At 45.5% G+C, this 22,854-nt stretch overlaps 2 protein-coding genes across 7 annotated transcripts in view; one reads left to right on the top strand and one right to left on the bottom strand.

Annotated features, from left to right (window-relative positions):
• LOC124471085 (interferon-induced very large GTPase 1-like) overlaps window positions 1-5,474 on the top strand; it is a 12,507-nt gene extending 7,033 nt beyond the window's left edge. The window contains exons 13-14 of one of the 2 annotated variants that reach the window (XM_047025418.1): window positions 78-3,372; window positions 3,570-3,716. In XM_047025418.1, the coding sequence (XP_046881374.1) occupies window positions 78-3,372; window positions 3,570-3,615 (3,341 nt within the window). In that variant the 3' untranslated portion in view covers window positions 3,616-3,716. Of the gene's footprint in view, window positions 1-77 lie in introns of both variants that reach the window. The other variant, XM_047025417.1, reaches the window with a different exon arrangement.
• On the bottom strand, window positions 5,023-22,854 carry mov10a (Mov10 RISC complex RNA helicase a). 5 transcript variants are annotated; one of them, XM_047025420.1, is made up of 23 exons: window positions 22,727-22,854; window positions 22,447-22,575; window positions 22,247-22,352; window positions 21,334-21,539; window positions 20,573-20,814; window positions 19,994-20,240; window positions 19,691-19,831; window positions 19,031-19,193; window positions 18,317-18,468; window positions 17,832-18,002; window positions 17,453-17,600; window positions 16,216-16,377; window positions 15,607-15,710; window positions 14,977-15,074; window positions 13,906-14,004; window positions 11,159-11,267; window positions 10,557-10,674; window positions 8,945-9,136; window positions 8,735-8,806; window positions 8,425-8,550; window positions 8,021-8,109; window positions 7,618-7,757; window positions 5,023-6,506 (listed from the first exon to the last, which is right to left on the bottom strand). In XM_047025420.1, the coding sequence occupies exons 2-23, from the start codon at window positions 22,566-22,568 to the stop codon at window positions 6,445-6,447; spliced, it is 3,069 nt and encodes a 1,022-aa protein (XP_046881376.1). In that variant the 5' UTR covers window positions 22,569-22,575; window positions 22,727-22,854; the 3' UTR covers window positions 5,023-6,444. The 5 variants fall into 5 exon arrangements, with proteins under 5 accessions (XP_046881376.1, XP_046881379.1, XP_046881375.1 ...); XM_047025423.1 differs by lacking the exon at window positions 22,727-22,854 and having other exon boundaries at window positions 7,594-7,757; window positions 22,447-22,714; XM_047025419.1 differs by lacking the exon at window positions 22,727-22,854 and having other exon boundaries at window positions 22,447-22,714.

The following is a 22,854-nucleotide window of genomic DNA, read 5'->3' as shown; positions in this document are numbered from 1 at the left end:
TGACTTTAAAAAACAACATAATTACAATTTGACAACTGTGAACAGTATCTTATTTAATTGTGTCTATTTTATTGCAGACTTGAGTCTGCAGAGTGTACTAGACAACTTGGGACTTACAGATCATCGTACGAACAAACTCACAATGGAAGGCGTTAAACAGATTGGTGAGAATGTTTGGCCTGAAAAAGTTCGAACACACCTTCCATCACAACTACAGCTCTTTTTAAAGAAGCTGTTGATGGCGAACATGACTGCTAGAAATCTCAAATGTTGCACTGGCCAACAGTTATCAGAATGCAGGCTTGCATCAAGGAATGAGCCATTTGGTCCAAAGGACATTAACCCTCTGGACCTCATAACTGCTCTGTTTCTTTGCTCAGATGGTATGTTACAGCAGGAGCTCAGTCAGAAAATGTCCTTGTGTCAATTTGCTGTTCCTCTCCTGCTGCCCAACCCTGAAACACAACAAAGCACTTTGATGCTGTGGGCCATGAGGGATATAGTTAAGCAGTTTAGACCTCACTGTCCTGGTGACCAACAAGAATTTGTGGAGCAAGGTATTGTAGATACTGTCCTCCCAATGATTTCTTTTGTCAGATGTGGAGCCAGCAGCTTGTCAAAGTCAAAGTTTCTAAATGAAGTTCTCAGCAATTCCCAACAGAGCCACAACACATTTGTGCACCATAACATGAGAGGTGGCAACATCCCAAAGATGATCTGTAATGGATTGGTGGAAATTAGTTGGTATCTGCCAAGTGGAAATGCAAACATAGATGTGTTCCCTGAGGCTTTAGCTCTGGCTAATCTTCGTGGAGATCTCAAGGATTTTCCAACACAGTTTACATTTCTCTGCCAAACCTCAGCTGCCCTTTTTGTGTTTTGTGATGATCTGGACTTGAATAAAAGTATTCCAGACATGAAACTTAAAAAGAAAACAAAACTCTTCATTGTGTCTAACTCTCAGTCTATGAACAATGATAAAGACGATTTCAAGAAACAAACTGCCGAGTTCCAGAAATACAGTGCTCAATTTATAAATAGAAACCAAACCATGAACGATGCAGATCTTGTGGAAAAGCTTTCGCTTGGAATCACAGAGCTTTTGAAGGCAGAACCCCTCAAAATGAAAGTAGACAGTATTGCAAAATTTGCAAGTAATTTTGGCATCCTCGTGGATGAAGACGAAGGTCCATGCAAGGCAGCAAAGGTTAATGCAGCCAAAATCACAAATGAGGTCTCTGACATACCCAAATACAAGAGCATCCAGCTACCTCTACAGGGGAAAACTTGGAAAAAACTCACTGAACTAGAGAAGGAAGAGTGCAAGAGAAAAAAAGCAGGTTCCAAAAACATTGAGGTTTACTTAAGAGAACTCAATCAAGAGAAAGATGAACTGAGAAAGGAGCAAATGGCAATTGGAATGAGTCAAGGCATCAGAGAATTCGTCAAGGGTTTGAAAAGTTCAACAGAGGAGCGCACATATTTCCTCAAGTGGATGAAGATCAGTCTAGACCACAAGTCGAGGAGTCAGCTGTATGAACACAGGAAGCAGTATAAAGAGCAAAGCCAGAAAGCCATTGAGAATAAAGAATTTCGATCCAATTTACAAAAGCTGATCTTGACCAGCTCCTTGGGTACGGAACATTTCATGAGAGAACTTGCCCAGCTGTATGAGGCATCCCTGGTCCATGAAACCACTTCAGAGTGGAAACAGGAAATTCAAGAACTTCCAAAAATCTGTGCTGAATTAATGTTGGTAGGTTTTCCACTAGAACTCATGGATGGAGATGCATCTAACATCCCAATAAAGTGGATAAGAGATGTTCTTAAAGAGCTTGACTCTCTCATCAAACCCAACAACAAGATCAGAGTAGTTTCAGTTCTGGGATCGCAAAGCTCAGGGAAGTCCACTCTCCTTAACACCATGTTTGGAGTTCAGTTTGCTGTAAGCAGTGGAAGATGCACCAGAGGAGCCTTCATGCTGCTCATCAAGGTCAAAGATGAATTCAGACATGTGATCAAGTGTGACTTTATCATGGTCATCGATACAGAGGGCTTGAACGCGCTGCATTTATCACAGATAACCAACAACTATGAACATGATAATGAACTGGCCACACTTGTGGTAGGACTGAGTGACATCTCCATTGTCAACATTGCTATGGAAAACAACTCAGACATGAAAGACACTCTGCAGATTGTAGCTCATGCTTTCCTTCGGATGAAAGGGTCCCGGAAGATACCCTGTTGTCAGTTTGTGCACCAGAATGTAACCGATATCTCTGCTCCAGACAAAAACCTTAGGGAACAGAATCTCCTGTTGGAAAAGCTGAATGAAATGACAAAAGTTGCAAGCAGGATGGAAAATATCAATGAATGTGCTTTCACTGATATCATCGCCAACAAACCTGAAGAGAACTGCAACATCCCTGGTTTATGGCATGGTAGTCCACCCATGGCTCCTGTCAATGAGGGTTACAGTGCAGCTGTAGACCAACTTAAACAGCAATTGAGCAACACGTTCAAGAAGCAAACTGTGGATGCAGAAACCATCCCTGATTTCTGTGAGTGGTTACAACATTTGTGGACAGCTATAAAGCATGAGAAATTCATCTTCAGCTTCCGCAATAGCCTTGTGGCTCAGGCATACAACAAGCTATGTGTGGAGTTCAACCAATGGGAGTGGACCTTTGAAAAACACATGTACAACTGGCTGGTAAAGGCAGAGATTGCGGTAGCAAACTACGGCTTGAAAGGTACTGAGGAAATATCTGGCCTGGACAGTGTCCTACTTCAGCTGAAAACGGATTTAGACAAAGAGTTAGAAAAGGCAGGTACAGAGCTTCTCGACAAAGTGACAAAATATTACAAAAGTGAGCAAGGAAATGTTGCTCTGATTGAGAAATACAGAGTAGAATTTGAGATTAGTGCAAAGCACCAAAAGAAGTCCATGACCAGAACTCTTGAGAGAAAACTAGAAGTGGCTGTGGATATGAGAAGATGCACATTAGGGATCAACAACAGAAACAATAGAGATACTGTGGAGAAAAAAATGTCTGACCTTGTTAAGAAATGCAGTAAAGAAAACCACCCAATGTCCAACCAGGAAATAGAAGAAGAATTCAAAAATATGTGGAACGAAACTATAAGGGAGTTGTCATTTGGCGGTTTAGAGCGTCACAATGTTTCCGAAGATGTCTATAGGGCTCTAGAAAAAAACTTGAGGAACTCAGGTTCAAATATTTGGAAGATGCTAACTGAGGCAAATCCTATTGACAAATGTGGGAAGGAGGAATTCAAATTGAAGAAAGATGGAAATGTTTTGACAAAGTCTATCAAGAAGACAGTGGACAAAGAAGGATATGGAAATCAAAAGATGATAAGAAACAAGAAAAAACTGTTAGCTGCTGAAATCATACGCAAGTCGAAGACCTTGATTTATAAAAAAGTGAAAGAAAGAATGGACTATCACTGCACTCACACTAAAGAATTACTTGAATTAATAGATGAGAACCTTGCTTGGCACAGTGAGTTGCACATCAGTGCTGAGATATCAGCGGCTCTGAAAATACACATCTGTGGGCATGCAGCGAGGGAATTCCAGAGCATGCATGATGCTTTCATCAGAAATAATGATCCACGACAAAATCTGGAAGAACTGAAGCCTCAGTATTTGGCTGACTTTAAGGACCTGTACCAGAGGAAAGATCTGTGCAAACGAAAGGCTGATGAGTTCACTGAGCTTTGTCTTCAACCTGCTGTTAGAGAATACATCTACAAACATTTGGGACAAGACATTCTGGAAGTACTTCAGTCGATCGATGGTGATGTGAATATTAGTACACGGAAACACTTTCAATTTAGCGTTTTTAAGCAGCTGATATCAGCAGACTTTTGTGCATTTACAAAGTACATTGATTATTATGAGGGATTCGTTTTTGAGTGCATACTTAATGCAGCAGTTGGACACTTTTCAGATGGACAAATTGCAAACATGGAAGTTGAACGCTTGGAGAACATCTGTAGAAAGATTAACCACGCTGTTGACAAGTCATTGAAGAGTAAAAGTGAAGACGACATGAAGGATCAGAATTTAAACACGTTAATTCAGGATTTACGTAGACAGTTGTCAGCCTGGCTGGTCATTCCCGATGGTACAACAGGGTTGACTTCAGGGATTGTCAAGAAAGAAGACTTCCTCAAAATGTTGACATTGTCTGTCATAAAAATTGAGGATTCTTTAAGAGAAGAGTTCTCTACAGATTCAGATGTGAAGAAGAAGTTGATCAAATTAAAGGAATGTCCTTTGGAAAAACTGAAGAGGAAGATGTTTGGCTGTGGTAAGATGTGTCCATTCTGCATGACCCCATGTGATGTAGAGGTAGAGGGTCATTCAACACATTCCTCTGTAATCCACCGACCTGTGGGACTTGGTGGGTATCAAACAAACGAGTCAGGAAAACTTTGTGAAAATATTTGCACATTTCTCATCAATGATAAAGAGGAATTCCATTGTGCTGAAACAAAAGGGAAATTCTCTTTGTTCTCGAAATATAAAGAATATTTCGAAGATTGGACCATAAACCCAGACAACACCGTCACAAACTACTGGAAGTACCTTTTTGCGAAGCATAGCAAGGAGTATTCAGGAATACATGATGTCTTACCAGCTGATATACCAGAAGACTGGAAAACAATCACAAGTGATCAGGCTTTGAAGAGCTTGGTAGAGTATTTTGACTCCCATATCTAACATTGCCACAATGCAGACTGTGTGCCAAAGGTACTGTTGATCCACACTTGTCTGGTTTCACCACAAGATAGGACTTCAACATTTAAGCTTCCATGTTCTCACTTTGTCATGCTAAGATGAATGAGTCCTGTCCTGCCTCTGTATTTTGAGTTCTTTTAGCAGTGTTTTAGCACATCATAGGTGGTTCGTTTGAACAGGAAGTGATTGTTTGAACATGAAGCAATTTCTTCTCAAGCAGACCAATGAGCTGACATGTATGTCATTTACTGCCGTCCTTTTTTTTTTTTTTTTTTACATTTCATTTGTACTGTCATTGTCAGTGTTATGTAACTTAATATTCTAATCGTTGGTCCTATTTGTGTGGATGCTTGTATAAACAGTGTGCAATACAGTATATGCTGTAATTTCAGATGTATAGCGTGTTTACCTAGTGTGAAGCTTATGTTAGCTAAAATAGAATAAAATCTAAGATGTATGTGCAAGTGCCGTATTATAATCATATATTCAACTATTGTAGAAATGCCTACCTTTTGGTTTCTTATAGGTATACATTGGTTTCTTCAAAGCGTACAAACTGCTGTATGTAGTATGAATCAGTAAGTCAAAGCTACTGGACCTTGTCATTTCACCAGCAATACTATTGAATTGCTAATGTATTAATATATTTTTTTGATATATATCTTCATGATTCATGAATGCATCTTTAACAGTTTTTTTTTTATTAAAGGCACAGCTAAGAGGATGCTTCACTTTTATGCCTTCATTAGACAGAGTTTCGCTGTTACATTGTGTTGCCGCGTACTTAGAACTGAGTACAACTCCAGCAAATAAATGACTGATGAATTGGAATAAAAAACATGATAACAAATCAATATGTCATCATTTCTTTATCATATGTAGGCCTTTACAAATATTATAACAATGTATTAATTTAGCATACCTAAAAGGGGAGGGGGGATTTGAACCTGTGATTTCTTGGTCTGCTGTGAAATACTCTACCACTGAGCTACAAACATCCAGTGATTCCAACACATGTTCACATCCAAATGTTTATTGCTTATTTTCCTGTTCATCAACATCAACAACTTACCTTTCCACAAGATCGATTTATATGAGTCTGAAAAACATGATGGTGTCATAGTGCACACCCAGCACGATGCTGTCAGAGTGTGCTGACCCAGAAGTAGGAGTCATTGCTTCAGCCCAAAGGAGGTTGTTGGACAAACATATTCAGTGCATGTACTGGAATAAGGAGTAAATATTCTTTATTATGAAAGATAAGGCAAAGATAGTCGTATTCCTGAGAAATCTGTGCGTAAAAGTCCTACATGTCAGATGTTCACATACATGTTGCTGCATTATATGGTCTCAATCTTAAAAAAAAAAAAAACTGGCAAAAAATCTCATAAACCCCAAAACTACATCAAAACTTATTTGATAGAAAATAGATTATCTATTCGAGTAACAGGATATTGTGGTGTGGCCTGTTGGAGAACATCTCATTAAAAAGGCTTCTGACATATTTCAGATAGTTCCATCGCTGGTGGCAGTTTAGTTAACTGCTTGCTGGGGTCAGAGTTCATCAACAGTCTTCTGTTGCGAAGCAAGCAGGTGGAAAAGTGACCTCTGTTGCCCACAGCAAACACAATGATGCTCTCACTCTGGTGTCACTTTGTGATGTCACCAGGAGGCTAGTGTTCATCCCTCCATTCTGGATTGATGAACTGCTGCAAGCGGCTCTCATCTGACTCACCTGGGGAAACACACACACAGGCAGACATGCACACATGAACACACAGGCAGACACACACAGGCAGACACACACAGACAGTAAAGGGAAAGTAGAGAGGAGGAGAGATCAGAGAAGCTTAAAACTGAGTAGATTACTCTTGTTAATGTTAGGAGGCTGGCTGTTGTAGCTAACTCTAACAGTGTTAGCAGGCTGGATGCTGTAGCTAACTCTAACAGTGTTAGCAGGCTGGATGCTGTAGCTAATGTGGGGGATTTTTGTGACCTCAAGAGAGGAGTCAACTAGGACGGGAGTTAGATGAGGAGAGGAAGACTTGTTTATCCCCATGTAAGGAATTAGGTGGAAGAGGAGGCTGGTTGGGTCCCATCCTCAGTAATGGGGAAAGAGTGAGCTGGGAGAGTCACTCCCTCCCGTTAGAATGTTCTTTCCAGAGAGGAAGTCAGGTCAGGATTACCTGATAGGGTGGTGTTGCTCGTTAGAACCACGGGTTGTGCAAGAATGGCCACGGGTTGTGCAAGAATGGCCAAGTGAGGGAGGACATCTGTTTATCTTGAACAAACTGTGTGTTGTCTGATAATTGCCAAACATATTTGTGTGACGTAGAAAGACTGTATAAAAGTTCTTGTCTATTGAATACATGTCAGACTTCTCTGGCTAGAGAAGCTCTGCGTATGATTCCAAAATACCTGGCAATAAAGACGAAAGCCTTTGCAATCAATCTCCTGACTCCAAGCCTGTTAATTCTTGCTACACTAAGAACCACTTTCGAGACTCCAACACTAACTCTAACAGTGTTAGCAGGCTGGATGTTGTAGCTAACTCTCACAGTGTTAGCAGGCTGGATGCTGTAGCTAACTCTTACAGTGTTAGCAGGCTGGATGCTAACTCTAACAGTGTTAGTAGGCTGGATGCTAACTCTAACAGTGTTAGCAGGCTGGATGCTGTAGCTAACTCTCACAGTGTTAGCAGGATGGATGCTGTAGCTAACTCTAACAGTGTTAGCAGGCTGGATGCTAACTCTAACAGTGTTAGTAGGCTGGATGCTAACTCTAACAGTGTTAGCAGGCTGGATGCTGTAGCTAACTCTCACAGTGTTAGCAGGCTGGATGCTAACCATCACAGGCTGGCTGCTCACTCTCAGACTGCACGTGGATCTTCAGGGACGCCAGGCGTGAGACCACATCGTCCTCCCCCTCAGCGTCCGCGTGGTTGAACCCTGTGTACCCCTCGTTATCCACACAGTACCTGATAAACCTGAAAACACAGTTAGAACAGTTTAGAATCACGTGGAACCGCATGGAGCCACTTGTAACACGGAAGAACACTTTGGAGTTAATGAGGAACACTGAGAAACATTTGATCTGTGTGCTCTACACATTCTAAAAAGAAGTTCCAGTTCCATTTTATTGTATCAAGTTCTTTTCCACTGTAAAGTAACTTCAACCAGACCAAAACGCCCTACGTCTATGCAGGTGATCTGATGTTCTGAACCGAGGTAAACAGCTGTAGGCTCGTACCTCTCCCAGGTAGGGTCCTTGTTGAGGATAACGGGGTTTCCCACCACAATCAGCAGGGCCTTGGCACGGGTCATAGCCACATTAAACCTCTGGGGAGGTCACATGACATAGGGGAGACCAGAGATCAGGAGTCTCTCACACACACTAACTTAAACACACACTCACAAACTCGCATACACACACACTCAAACGCACACGTTTACTTTCATGCTCACTTACTCACACAAACTTGTGTACACACACACACACACAATTCCACACTCACGTACTTGCATGCAAAGCCATTGACTCACCTCAACTGACTGCTACACACACACTTACACGCACATACACACACACAAACACACACACACACACCTATACTGTGGGTTTTAAGGTAGAGGATATCTGAATAACTGCCAAACCTTCTCGTTAGCAAGGAAGCCGATGTTGAAATCTTGGTCCATCTTGACGTAGTTGATGCTACTGCGGACTGTGGTAACCATGACGATCTTCCTCTCCTGGCCCTGGAACTCCTCCACAGAGCCCACCTGCGGAGACAAGTACACACACGCACACGCACACACACACACACACATGAACACACACGTACACCACACAGAGGAACTGATTTGGAACACTGAGGAACCCATATGGAACACTGAGGAACACATTAGGAACAGAACCTTCCACACAGGCCATGTAGGGCGCGGTAGCCGAACATCAGAAACTGACCTTCAGCTCCTGGATGTCGTTCCACTGGTTCAGTTCCTTCACTGACTTCAGAGCCTTCTGAATTTTCTCTACCTGAATAAACCAAATTATAGTACAATTTAAATGCTCCACACCAACATACACACCAGCCTACATTATGTATGATACTTAAAATGCTATAAAGATTTCAGAGATCTCAACGCTCTACAGGTGTGAGGCTTGTCTTCTCACCTGCTTCCTGTAGGGGGCGATGATGCCGATGTCTCTGGGTGACAGTTTGGGCAGGCCCTTCTTGCCCTGAGTCTGCATGAGCTTGGTGAGGTAGTCCACTAGCACCTCAATCTCCGAAACGTTGAAGAAGGAAGGGCTGTTGGCTTCTCTCTCGTCCTTCCCCATCACGCCGTGGAAAATTACTGGGAAGCCCTGGGAGGAACAGGAAGGTTACACACAGACAGGAAGCTCTCAGAGGAACAGGAAGGTTACACACAGACAGGAAGCCCTGGGAGGAACAGGAAGGTTACACACAGACAGGAAGCTCTCAGAGGAACAGGAAGGTTACACACAGACAGGAAGCTCTCAGAGGAACAGGAAGGTTACACACAGACAGGAAGCCCTGGGAGGAACAGGAAGGTTACACACAGACAGGTAGCCCTGGGAGGAACAGGAAGGTTACACACAAACAGGTAGCCCTGGCAGGAACAGGAAGGTTACACACAGACAGGAAGCTCTCAGAGGAACAGGAAAGGTTACACACAGACAGGAAGCCCTGGGAGGAACAGGAAGGTTACACACAGACAGGAAGCTCTCAGAGGAACAGGAAAGGTTACACACAGACAGGTAGCACTGGGAGTCTGTCCTGCACTCATGTGGGTGTCTCGATACATTAAGTTGATCAGGGTGTGTGGTGGAATTTTCAGAATATAGTTACAATGTATTTGTTTCATATAGATAGATCATGTAATGAACTGGGGCTTTGTAGGATGCAAGCTCTGTAGAATGGATGTAGCAGTTGGTCTTAAGGTATTTATGATGTTGTTTTATGATACCTAACTAAGAAACCAGAGGCACGGAGGTTGGGGGATTCTTGAGTTCCCGTGACCTAAAGGGAGAAGTTTAGATGGATCAGTTGATCTGACAGGCCTTTTGGCCGAGGAGATTGTGTCCTGTGTCCTGTTTGTGTTTCATTAAAGGTATTTTACTATCCTCATTTGGAGAGGGAGCTGTGACATCAAAGGACTTTGGACATTTGGCCTGGGGAATTATATTGTCTTACCTGTCACTGATCAGTGCTAGCCAATCACAGAGACCACTGCATTGATGGATTGACCATCTAGTAAGACCATCTGTTCCCAGTTCATATAAGGCAGTACACATCTGATGTTCTCTACCACTCTAACGAACAATCTGTATGTCCTCCGTTATGACTGGTCACAAAGTACTTTGTTTGATCTTATGTAATTGTACAAGCTAAATAAATTGTATTGAAACCACCATTCTGACTGTTCAAATCTACACAGTGCCTCTAGAATTTTCTTTGTCAGGTGTTTCCACCAGAATGATTCCAAATGCTGTGATACCTTGCTTTGGGTATGTTACAATGTATTCATTTAATACATCCAATTGAAACTAGTGCCCTTTTTTCACTTCTCTGCATATTGTTTCTGAGATTAAGATAATTACAGAAACATGTCTGAATTAGTTGATATATCTATATAATATATACAACTACATTGTTATAATGATGGATTCTGTCTCAGGGAATAGAGAGTGAAGGACAGCAAAATAAAGTTGATGCTGAATACTGTGATTCATTTGAGGGTAACTTCGTCTTCAAATAGGTCACCTTCTTAGGCAGGTATTCCCAGTTGCGATACGTGTCGCGCTCCCATTGGTCTGCAAACACCTGTAGTTCGTTGTCATAGAAGAGCTGATTGGGTATTTTCAAAATGGCAGGGTGGGACCTGAACAGAGACAGAGAGACAGAGGCTGATTATCAAACCAAAGAACGCTAAGAACGTACTTGCATTCTTAAGAAGAGTTGCCAAGCGTCTTGCGAGAACGGTCTTGCAAGACTGCAAGGACGGAGAACGATTTGAGATGCGTGTGTTCTTGCAATGACTTCTGGGAAATCAGATGTGTTTCCGCTGACCAAGTCACCATCCAATGCATCCTCGATAAAAGGGGTGGATCAAGAACATTTCCGGGTATTTTTGGCATTCTTGGTGACTTGTGTTCTTTGGAGTGGAACCGTACTTGGGCAATGACGTCAAACGAATTTGCAAGAACGGAAAAAAATGTGTATTGATAAACACTAAAAAACAGAGAGACAGAGGAAAAGACGAGCTCTACAGAACACAATCATACATCGAAAAGAAGGAACTGGAAACAAAGTCAAAAGTACTTTCAACAAGGGAAAAGAGACGGATCAGATGTAGAGTTGTGCACCTGTAGTTACGGAGTAGCTTGGTGACGAAGCGGCTGTTGTAGTGTCCCAGCTCTCCAGTCTTCTGGTACAAAGAGTTGTGCTTCATTAGCCTCTCTAGTAGAGACAAGCCTGGGGGAGGAGTAGGAAGGGGAGGAGTAGGAAGGGGAGGAGGAGGGGGGGAGGAGGAGGAGGGGGGGAGGAGGGGGGAGGAGGAGGAAAAGGTTGACATGGAGTTTTGTAACAGGCATGTGTTGACAACAGGAAGTGTAACAGTGTAACGTGTGTGAATGAGTAACCGTGTGTTGAAACGTAACATTGATTGGTTATAGGTCCTACAGGCTAGTATGTGGGGATGTCCAGGAGTAGGGGACAAGGCTGAGGTCTGGGTTGCACTGCATCTGCCCCAGGGGCATCATGTTTTTGACCAGTCTCAGAGAAATGCGTCATGAGTTGGAAACAACACATTCCTGTGGTCTAGAAGGAGAAGAAGATGGGCCAGAAGCCAGGGGGAGGAGCTAGGCGTTTTGTTTTGAGTCTCTATTTTCTCCTCCGGAGAAGGAAAGGAACAGAGACAGCAGGTCAAGCTGACCGTAGACTGATAATAACCATGGCCACAGGCTGCCTCATGCAAGGGTAAAGGGAACTGGGACAAAGAGTGGGACAACATTGGGAAATATGATTATGAAGGGAAGGGGAGCTTCCTCATATTGGCTATATAATGTGTTTGATTTGAGGAGTTGTCGTGGCGTGAACTGACAGCCTGTACGGACTGAAGGTTAGAATGAAGGATGTCCATAAACAGTGTGGAAGACCGAGGTCTAAGTGCCATTATCTGAGGGGGTGTAATCTGGTTTACATTTTTCATGAGAAATTGCTGCCAGAATTGGGAATCATCACACTCTAACAGTGTTTAGAAGGAAAACCCACAGAATGGGGGTCAGATGGCTGAGCGGTTAGGGCATCGGGCTATTAATCAGAAGATTGTTGGTTCGATTCCCGGCCATGCCAAATGACGTTGTGTCCTTGGGAAAAGCACTTCACCCTACTTGCCTCGGGGGGAATGTCCCTGTACTTACTGTAAGTCGCTCTGGATAAGAGCGTCTGCTAAATGACTAAATGTAAATGTAGAATGAGAGCCAGGATAAGGAGCTAGTTCTCCTTTTCTGAGTATCTGTCTCCTCCTCCTTCTCCCCTGGAGGGAACATAGTGAGAGGGTCGGGCCGACATTAGAGATAGGGGACTTGTGCATATGACGAATCATGGGAAAAGGGAACAAACTATGGAAAGATTATGATGCCATATTAGGAAATAATAGTATGGAGTGAGAGGGTATTTCCTCATATTGACTATATAATGTGCTGGGCTTTAGGAGTGTCTAGCTTTAGGAGTGTCTAGCTTTAGGAGTGTCTAGCTTTAGGAGTGTCTAGCTTTAGGCGTGTCTGGGCTTTAGGAGTGTCTAGCTTTAGGAGTGTCTAGCTTTAGGAGTGTCTAGCTTTAGGAGTGTCTGGGCTTTAGGAGTGTCTAGCTTTAGGAGTGTCTAGCTTTAGGAGTGTCTAGCTTTAGGAGTGTCTGGGCTTTAGGAGTGTCTAGCTTTAGGAGTGTCTGGGCTTTAGGAGTGTCTAGCTTTAGGAGTGTCTAGCTTTAGGAGTGTCTAGCTTTAGGAGTGTCTGGGCTTTAGGAGTGTCTAGCTTTAGGAGTGTCTAGCTTTAGGCGTGTCTGGGCTTTAGGCGTGTCTGGGCTTTAGGAGTGTCTAGCTTTAGGAGTGTCTAGCTTTAGGAGTGTCTAGCTTTAGGAGTGTCTAGCTTTAGGCGTGTCTAGCTTTAGGAGTGTCTAGCTTTAGGCGTGTCTAGCTTTAGGAGTGTCTAGCTTTAGGAGTGTCTAGCTTTAGGCGTGTCTAGCTTTAGACGTGTCTAGCTTTAGGAGTGTCTAGCTTTAGGAGTGTCTAGCTTTAGGAGTGTCTAGCTTTAGGAGTGTCTAGCTTTAGGAGTGTCTGGGCTTTAGGAGTGTCTAGCTTTAGGAGTGTCTAGCTTTAGGAGTGTCTAGCTTTAGGAGTGTCTAGCTTTAGGCGTGTCTGGGCTTTAGGCGTTTCTGGGCTTTAGGAGTGTCTAGCTTTAGGAGTGTCTAGCTTTAGGAGTGTCTAGCTTTAGGAGTGTCTAGCTTTAGGAGTGTCTAGCTTTAGGCGTGTCTAGCTTTAGGAGTGTCTAGCTTTAGGCGTGTCTAGCTTTAGGAGTGTCTAGCTTTAGGAGTGTCTAGCTTTAGGCGTGTCTAGCTTTAGACGTGTCTAGCTTTAGGAGTGTCTAGCTTTAGGAGTGTCTAGCTTTAGGCGTGTCTAGCTTTTTCTGTCTTCCTGTATCAACTGCTGCATCGCTGAATAAACCATCAGGTTGCCTTGATTTTGAAAGATATCCCACTCAAACTTTTTCTTTTGAAAACCCAAACCCTTCTGACGAACAAAAATATCTTGCACGTATTACTGGTTCTGATTGTAGTGTTACATGCGTTTATGTGTAGATAATAGACAGTCTTACATGTGTTTATGTGTAGATAAGACAGTGTTACATGTGTTTATGTGTAGATAAGACAGTGTTACATGTGTTTATGTGTAGACAATTAACTGTGTTACATGTGTTTATGTGTGGATAATAGACAGTGTTACATGTGTTTATGTGTAGATAGTTGACAGTGTTACATGTGTTAATGTGTAGATAATAGACAGTGTTACATGTGTTTGTGTAGATAATTAACTGTGTTGCGTGCGGCTCCTCACCCAGTCCGTGCTGGAGAGCGAGGGGCGAGCGGAGGATAGGGCCCAACTGCTGAGGGTCACCAGCCAGAACCAGCTGACCCCCCCTTGCCCGGAGCAGACCTGGGACACAGAATGAGGGAGGGAGGGATGACGGGAGAGAGAGGGGGATAGAGAGAGGGACAGGGGAGAGAGAGAGGGGGAGAGAGAGAGGGGGGGGTAGAGGGGGAGGGAGAGAGAGATGGGAGGGAGGGAGGGAGAGAGAGAGAGAGGAAGAGAGGAAGAGGGAAGGAAGGAGAGAGAGAGAGGGGAAGGGAGAGAGAGGGGGAGGTGGAAGGAGAAAAAGGGGGTGGGGGAGAGAGTGACACATAATGAACAAAATAGAAACTGTGGTTTCTGGTGCCTCAAATAGTGAGGAGAAGGAGAGATTGCAGATGGAGGCTGGTTAAGTGGTGGCGTTTGTTAAGATTGAGATCTGGGTGAACTGGGGTTTGAGGAGAAAGTAGAACATTGAGAGGAGTTCATCAGCACTTTAGGAGCCAGGGGATGCGCACGCATGATTGGAGTGATCAAGGACAGGTCAAACTGTGGGAAGAACCTTCTAGAAACGTCTAGATTGTTCCTCATATTTGTCTATATTATGGGATGCTCTTGAGTTTTCTATCGAGAACAGCTGGAAACACTTAGAAACCATAGCAACCCCTGCTCCCTTGCCTCTTCCTGGTCCAAACTAAACTGTAAACAGCAGAGTGTTCCCATAACAAGATACGCACACACAGAAGAGATCCTTCTCTAGAGATCCTTCCCTCCTTCCTCTCATGGCAGACCTAATGTATGCAGTTACATTCCATCCTGCTCAAACAGGCCTTGTCCTAACCCTAGGTTAAAGGGGACTCCATCTATCCTTAATACACTGCCACCCAATAATCAGCCTTCCACGACAACAACAAAACAGAAAGAGAGAGCAAGAGGGAGGGAGGGAAAGACGAGAAGAGAGAGATCTACAGAACATACTCTGTTTTAAAGCCTGTTTTAAACCATACATCGTAGAAGAGGGGTAGTCTGGGGGGGTAACCTGGGAGTTCTGTCTCTCACCTGCGACTGCGATGACACACTCGGGCTCCACGGCCTGGCCTGCCTCGTCCACGAACACGTGGGAGAAGTGACCAGCAGGAACCCCTCCAGACACCAGCCTGGAGCAGGAGGACAGGGGGACAAGGACGCAGAGACAGGACAGGGTCAGAGAGACAGGACAGGGTCAGAGAGACAGGGTCAGAGAGACAGGACAGGGTCAGAGAGACAGGACAGGGGACAGGGGGACAAGGACGCAGAGACAGGACAGGGTCAGAGAGACAGGACAGGGTCAGAGAGACAGGACAGGGTCAGAGAGACAGGACAGGGTCAGAGAGACAGGACAGGCTCAGAGAGACAGGGCAGGGTCAGAGAGACAGGACAGGGTCAGAGAGACAGGACGGGGTCAGAGAGACAGGACAGGGTCAGAGAGACAGGACAGAGTAAGAGAGAATGAATGAGTTTACTTGAATGTGATCCATAATAAATAACTAAGGAGTTCACTTATATTTGAACCTATAAGTCAAACTAGAGATTAAACTAAATGTAAAGTAGAGACATTCGGATTTACAGCTTACCCCAACACCCCCCCCTTACCCTCCTTCTCCATCCCATCCCACCCCCCTGTCCCCCTCACCCAACCACTCTCCGTACCTTCCAGCTGTCACCAGGGTGGTCACTAGGACCTTGTACTGCATCAGGACCTTCTTGGCCGGGAGCACAAAGCAGTCCTGGGTGGCGTCCCAGTTGCAGTGCCTCTACAACCACAAAGATCCAGACTGAAACCAGAATACAATATCTAGTACACAGTGTAATGCTGAGGAGTTTACTAAAGGAGCCACATCATGTACTAATAATGTATTCATCATCATGTAATAATAATGTATTCATCATCATGTACTAATAATGTATTCATCATCATGTACTAATAATGTATTCATCATCATGTACTAATAATGTATTCATGCAGTGGACGCTTTTATCCACAGCAGTGAGAGGTGGGGATTCTGACCAGCAACTTCTAGTTCTACAGTTGAATGTTCTAACCACTGAGCTTTACCCCATCCCCCTATTCCACAAAAGTAAGACAGGGTATGCCTCAGCGCTGGAGCGTTTGACTACAGATAGAGGTCAGAGGTTCAAATCCCCCCTGTACATTGTTTTGGATAAAAAAGCGTTAATGCTAAATGAATACATTATTAGAAGATGATTTGACACGTTAGATGATGTTGGGGTGAGGGTGGGGGTGAGGGCGGTCCTCACCAGCAGGTGTTTGGGTACGGTACCGGGGGCACGGCTGCTGGCGTACAGCCGGTGGACCCGGTGAGGGTCCAGGTGCCCCAGCAGGCGTTCGCACAGCAGGTCTGCGGCGCTGTTGGACGGAGCGCAGGCCAGGATGTGGGCCTTGGGGTCGGCCCGGTCCACCTGGGACACACACGCGGGGGGGGGACAGAACGCTTTAGTCTGATGTGGGGAGGCAGGGGTTGGGAAGGCACAGGAGAGACAGGATTGTTCAATGATTGTAGTATATTTTCGTTCATCAGAAGGTTTTTGGTCGAGAGAATAGTGTGGAATAGTGGAATATCTTTCTAAATCAAGTTAGTTTGATGGTTTATTCAGCAAAGCAGCAGTTGATACAGGAATACAAAAAACGATACAGACTTCTAAGATCCAGCACATTTTTATAGTCAACATGAGCAAATTCCTAGCCTGACGTTGTCATACTCATAATTCTAGTCAGAATATGAGTCTGATAACTCTCCGTTGGGCTGTGAGTATGGGGCGTGTTTCAACCGAACTCGTAAAACTAATGCCTCTTCGCTCAATTCGATAGACCTACAACCAATCAGAGCAACGTAATATGTCCATCATCGAATAAAGCCTGCCCTGACAATTTCATTGTCCGAACAGCTCCTGCTCGGACATAGTTTTTCCCCAACCAAGCTTCCCCAGACCCAACTTCCCGACCACATTTTTTTGGTGGGCGGGGCTAAATTGGGCTGGCAGCCAGCCTAGAAAATTCCCCCTCCCTCCATAAAACTATTTCCCAATACTACCCTCACAATTCACCCACACTCAACTCCCTTATTCATGACTCATCATGTGCACAAGCTCCCTATCTCTCCACTGTCCGCTCGACCTGCTCTCTCTGTTCCCTTTTCTCCTTCGTCGGAGGACAGGGTTACTCCCCAAGAGATAGGTTAGGAGAACTGGCTCCTGACCCTGGCCTCTGTTCTGAGTTTTCTTCTTCTGGACCCTGGCAATCGCTCTCGACTCTCGCTCATGACTACCCATTAGCCAATCAGAACGCTCGTACCGTCGTTGCCATATAATAATACTTAGTAAATTTAGAATCCAACTGAACTTAGTTACTCTGTTAATGAAGAGACGGACAAAACACATTTTATTCATCACTGCCCAGCCCAGATTAGTCCACTGTACTCAAGTCTAGTCTAGCCCAGCCCAGGTTAGTCCACTCTAGTCCAATCCAGTCTTTTACCTGGGTCATGGCTTCCACCAGGGTGATGGTCTTGCCGGTGCCTGGTGGTCCGAAGACAAGGTAGGGGGCAGGCTTGGAGGCTCCGGCCACGATGCGCTGGATCACAGCATACTGCTCGGGGTTGTCCTCCAGCTGGCGGTTAAACATCCTGCATACAAACCCAGTACACACCTCTCTTAACACAGCCTCACAAACACAGTACACACCTCTATCAACACAGCACCACAATCAGTACACACCTTTTACAACTAGTACAGAGAAACGCTAAGAAGATCCCTGAATGCGAGAGAGATCTGAGAGAGAACCAGGAAAGGGAGGGAGAACCGGAGATGCTAAGAAGAACCCTGAATGCGAGGGAGAACAGGAGGGAGAACCGGACCTGAGTTTGGGCAGGGGGGTCTCTGTGCTGGCCGAGGCCCTGGGGAAGAGCAGGTCATCCAGTCGGTGTAGGGTCGCCAGGTCCACGGCCCGGTGCTGGAGCTTCAGGGGATAGCGGTTGAGGGTGAACTCCACGTCGAACTTCATGTTACTGAGGAAAAACTGCAGAAGTCTGGGAGACACAGAAATGTTACTGAAGAAGACCTCCAGAAGTCTTGGTTCTGTCCGGACAGAGAGTGTTCAAGAAGTCGGACCCCCATACAGCTCCGAAACAACAGATGATTTATTGTACAGTCATGCAGATAGGGTTGGGTTAAGACTAGGGTTGGAGTTAGGGTTAGGGTCCAGCTCCAGGGCCAGAGTTTAGGTTAAGGATCAGGCTTTAGATTGAGGAAATACGGTCAGGGTTAAAGTTAGGGTTAGGGTCAAGGTTCAGGGTGAAGATTTAGGGATCAAGTTAGGGTCAGGTTCTGGAAGCTATCCTACCTCTTAGAAAATCCCATTTTAACTCTGTCCAGCTGTACTCTGTAGACGTAGCCTGTGTAGACGGTGATTGGCTGGACCTTTTCCTCCGCCCGAGACACCTTCAGGCAGTCTCCTCGGAGGACAGACGGCCTATTCTCAGCCACACCAGGCACCTGGCGGGGCAAGAACACATGGGGCTGTTTGATTTAAATCTACGTTTATGGATGGGATCGGTTGCACTGCCTGGTAGCTTAGCCCCTAGGTTATGTAGCACACATCAAGTGCACCTCAACTTTTCATGGTGATGCAAACAGTGTTTGACCCTGGTGGGATCATCGACATGGCTCTCATGCTTTCAGAACTCAGAGGAGCACAAGAAGAAGAAAGAGAGGGGCAGGAAATGAAGGGAGACTAAATGGAGAAACAGGAAATAGTTTGTTAAATGTATTGTTGCTTGCTTTCCTCCAGGTAAACTTTCGGCGATCACGTTTTTTAACTGTAATTTATTTACTGTAACTACATGCTGTTCCGGGTCTACCCACTATCACTTCTGTGCTTTTCACAATGTATGCTTCATGTTTTGGCTACCTGCAATGTTTTGGGGCTATCTCGTTGTTCATGATCATTGACCTATCCCCTGTCTGTAAAGCTCTTTCTTGTAAGTCGCTTTGGATAAAAGCATCTGCCAAATGAATGTAATGTCAATGTAAATGGGGGAAGTGTGTGTCTCTTTACCCGGAGGATCAGCAGCTTCTTGTTTGTGTGATCCTGAGTCATGGTCTGACCACGCAGGTCATACCTCCTGATGTCCACCTCCATCTGGATCTCCTCTAGGTGCAGCAGCAGGTGGAAGCGCTGGGAGTAGTTCTTCATCCTCAGGGGACAGAAGAGGAGGGCTCTGAGGGGACAGACGGACGCAGGGACAGAGAGGACGGGTAGAGGGACAGGGAGGGAGGGTGGACAGACAGACAGGACAGGGAGGGTAGAGAGACAGACAGGTGAGGGAGGGTGGACAGACAGACAGACAGGTGAGGGAGGGTGGAGAGACAGACAGGACAGGGAGTGTAGAGAGACAGACAGGTGAGGGAGGGTGGAGAGACAGACAGACAGGTGAGGGAGGGTGGAGAGACAGACAGGACAGGGAGGATAGAGAGACAAACAGGACAGGGAGGGTAGAGAGACAGACAGGTGAGGGAGGGTGGAGAGACAGACAGGACAGGCCAGGGGAAGGGAGTGTTGACAGATGGAAAAAAAGGCAAATAATGTGTGATTCACTTTTACTTCCTTAATCCACAGATGCATCGTTGTGAGTGTCAGATGTCTCTCTTTAATGGGTCAGGGTTCGGTAGAGAGCAATGTGAGTAAGCTGAACGTCTTATGAGGGTCTTCTTTCACCTGACAGATGGCAGTTTCTGTCTGGCTGCATTTGACAAGTACTCTGAATCCTCCATATTCTGCCGGGACAAGTCCTTCAGGTAAAGAGGATAAATATAGTCTCCAAGTTTCACGGTCGGTCTGAGACGATGGACCACAGAACTGTGAGGAACACAGAGAAAAGATGAGTTCCTTGAGTCTGACCACCAAAGTCCTGTTAGAATTAACTTGGTACTTGTAACATGCACCATTTGCATGTCGCTTGGGATAAAAAGACATCTGCTTGATGACTAAAACATCAATCGTAAACACTTTGCTCGTCACCTCTCAGGGCGTTCCCCCTCCACGATCACCGTGTTGACTGGCCTGCGGATGGCTACCTGGTAGGGCCGGTAGGGCTCCACGGGCCCCAGCTCCACCCCCAGCGCGCCCCGGGCCCAGGCCTCCATCTCCCTGAGGATGCAGAAGGGTTTGGACCCGGGCCGGTCGGGGAAGAACTCAAAGTACATGGTGGCAGGGAAGTGTCCGTAATGATGCAGGCGGTACTGCACCTCCACCTTGTAGCTCTCTCCTTGGGGAGGAGAAAGGAAGGGGGGGGGGGGGGGGGGAGTGAGGAGGGAGACACTATGTAGACGGTTGAGTAGTGTGTGTTCACAAGTGTGTGCATTGCTGTGTGTGTGAGTGTGTGTGTGTACTGTGTAGGTGTGTTGAGTTGGCTGAGCGGTTAGGGAATCGGGCTAGTAAGGTTGCCGGTTCAATTCCCAGCCGTACAAAATGACGTTGTGTCCTTGGGCAAGGCACTTCACCCTACTTGCCTCGGGGGGAATGTCCCTGTACTTACTGTAAGTCGCTCTGGATAAGAGCGTCTGCCAAATGACTAAATGTAAATGTGTGTTTCCTCACCAGGGCTGAGGAGCAGAGGGCTGGTCCGGGTCACCCTCCTCTCGTCCAGCAGGGTGAAACAGCTCATGCGATGCAAGGCGGTATAGAGGGTGAATTGGACACTGCCCTTCCCCTCGTTCAGGATGTGGAACTTCACCGCAAACAGCTGCCCCAGGCGGCCCACGCTGACGTGGATCTTGCCTTCGGTCACCGCGGGATCTGAGGTCATCACTATCCCCCCCTTGTCAGAGGTCAGCTCCTTCCTGGGAGGCAGACAGACGGAGGGATGGAGGGAGGGATGGAAAGACAGAAAGAAAGGTTGGAGAGGCGGAGACAGGCAGACAGACAGGTACACAGGCAGACCGGGAGTCAGGTAGCTAAACGGTTAGGGAGTTGGGCTAGTAATCAGAAGGTCGCTGGTTCGATTCCTGGCTGTGCCAAATGACGTTGTGTCCTTGGGCAAGGCACTTCACCCTACTTGCCTCGGGGGGAATGTCCCTGTACTTACTGTAAGTCGCTCTGGATAAGAGTGTCTGCTAAATGACTAAATGTAAATGTAGACCGACGACAGACAAACAGATTCCGAGACAGACGACCAGACAGGCAGACAGATTAAAATAAATAATATTTTTCATGCCAAGTGATGGAAACGAAACAACTACAGCGTCTAACTAACTTTCAGAAAATGTCATACTCTTCAACAACTCATCTGAAAACTACCATCCAATTTCAGGAAACCTCCACCCCAAACCTGCTCGTGTGATCTCGTCAACACAACTCACCTGTTCATCTTTAGTGTGTTGAGGACCTCTTTAGCCAGCCGCTTCTTGGGAGTCAGCAGCAAGGTGTCTGGGTGGTGGGCGGGGTAGGAGCCAGGGGATGGGGTGGAGCTCCTTGCCCCTCCAGCCACATGGGGTGTGGCTGTCCCTGGGCTCCCCTTCTGGCCTCCCCGTGGCCTCCTCCACTGGTCCCCATAGTAAACCCGAACCTTTCACATTGTTAGAGATATTACAATATCTGTACCTGTGTGATCATATCTGCTCAATGCATTCTTCCCTTCATTGTTTTAATATCTATGGAGCCAGGTTAGGAGGTTGTCAGCAAGACCGAGTCAGGTTAGATGTGTGTGTGTGTGTGTGTGTGTGTGTGTGTGTGTGTGTGTGTGTGTGTGTGTGTAGTCACTACAGCCTGGGGAAACTTGGCAGAGCTGAACCGTGGCTGTGTGGACTGTGAGGAAAAATGAAAAGGCTGCCAAGGTTCTGTTCCCCACCAGAAGCAGCTGCGTCGTTGTGATACCAAATTAAGTCTTATTTGGGGGGAGGGGGCGACATTTCTGTAAGCCACATAAACTGTAGAAAGTTGATCATTCTGCGTGCTTTCTGCTTTTGCTATACCCTCTTCTGCTATCCACAGTGCTGTCATATATTATTTATTGAATTGAAGACAACACTCTCCAATGTTTTCTGTACCCTTCAAGAAGTAATCCACCACATCATCGACAGGAGACCGAGGTTTAGCGGTGGTAGCGTACAGTTGGAATGCCAACGTCCCCCGCTATAACCAGCGTTAAAATCCAAACCTATATAGGCCTTTAGTTGACTGATTTAATCATATTCCTAAATAAATAAATGTGTGCTTACTACATGGTGTGTGGATGTACAGCACAGGTTATAAAACGCGTTCCAGATGTCGTACCTGAGATTCGACGTTTATGTGTAATTTCCCCTTCTTGATGTAGGCTTTGTTGAATTTTTGAAGGGCATAGATAACGGTGGAGAAGTTAGGGTATATATAGCCATCTCTGGAAAATACAAGATAAACGGTTGAACATATTTTAAACATTTTTTTAGACAATAGGGAATAGGCAGTTGCCCCAAATACGCAGTTAGCGTTACCTGTTTTTAAATTCCAAGTTATAAATGTCACGAAGTTCCTTCTTATTCGTTTTCGATGTTCTCTTTCCCAGGAATTCAACGAAGTCCAGTCCGGATTCCAAACAGTCCTGTAGAGATGGCATGTTGCGCCTAAATTCAGGTTGTTAGAATTGCTATGATGTAGTATGTGATTATGTATTGGTAAAGTCCAAATATTATGTCCACGGACCAAATAGTTGACGTCAGTCGTAGGCTAGAGAGGGCATTCTGGCGGCGCTGTTGATAAACGCGTTTTACGTACCTTTGCGCAGTTTACCAAATCCCTATATCCCGCATCACTTCAACGTCGGTTATGAACACCCATCCGTACTTTACACTGTCTGAGCTGGGTTAGGGCTGCTGAAACGATCCAACATGTCACGGGGATAG

This window comes from Hypomesus transpacificus, chromosome 9 (assembly GCF_021917145.1).
Source record: "Hypomesus transpacificus isolate Combined female chromosome 9, fHypTra1, whole genome shotgun sequence".
In the NCBI taxonomy this organism is placed as follows: domain Eukaryota; kingdom Metazoa; phylum Chordata; class Actinopteri; order Osmeriformes; family Osmeridae; genus Hypomesus; species Hypomesus transpacificus.
This window is presented reverse-complemented; position numbering and strand designations above follow the sequence as displayed.

What these genes read in the sequence shown, in the direction of transcription:
- mov10a (XM_047025420.1), bottom strand. Translation starts at nt 22,568, where the DNA reads ATGCCATCTCTACAGGACTGTTTGGAATCCGGACTGGACTTCGTTGAA. An exon ending in AACTTGGAATTTAAAAACAG is followed by an intron (nt 22,353 to 22,446) that starts GTAACGCTAACT and finishes TGTATTTTCCAG; the next exon opens with AGATGGCTATATATACCCTA. An exon ending in ACGACATCCAGGAGCTGAAG is followed by an intron (nt 8,551 to 8,734) that starts GTCAGTTTCTGA and finishes TTGTCTCCGCAG; the next exon opens with GTGGGCTCTGTGGAGGAGTT.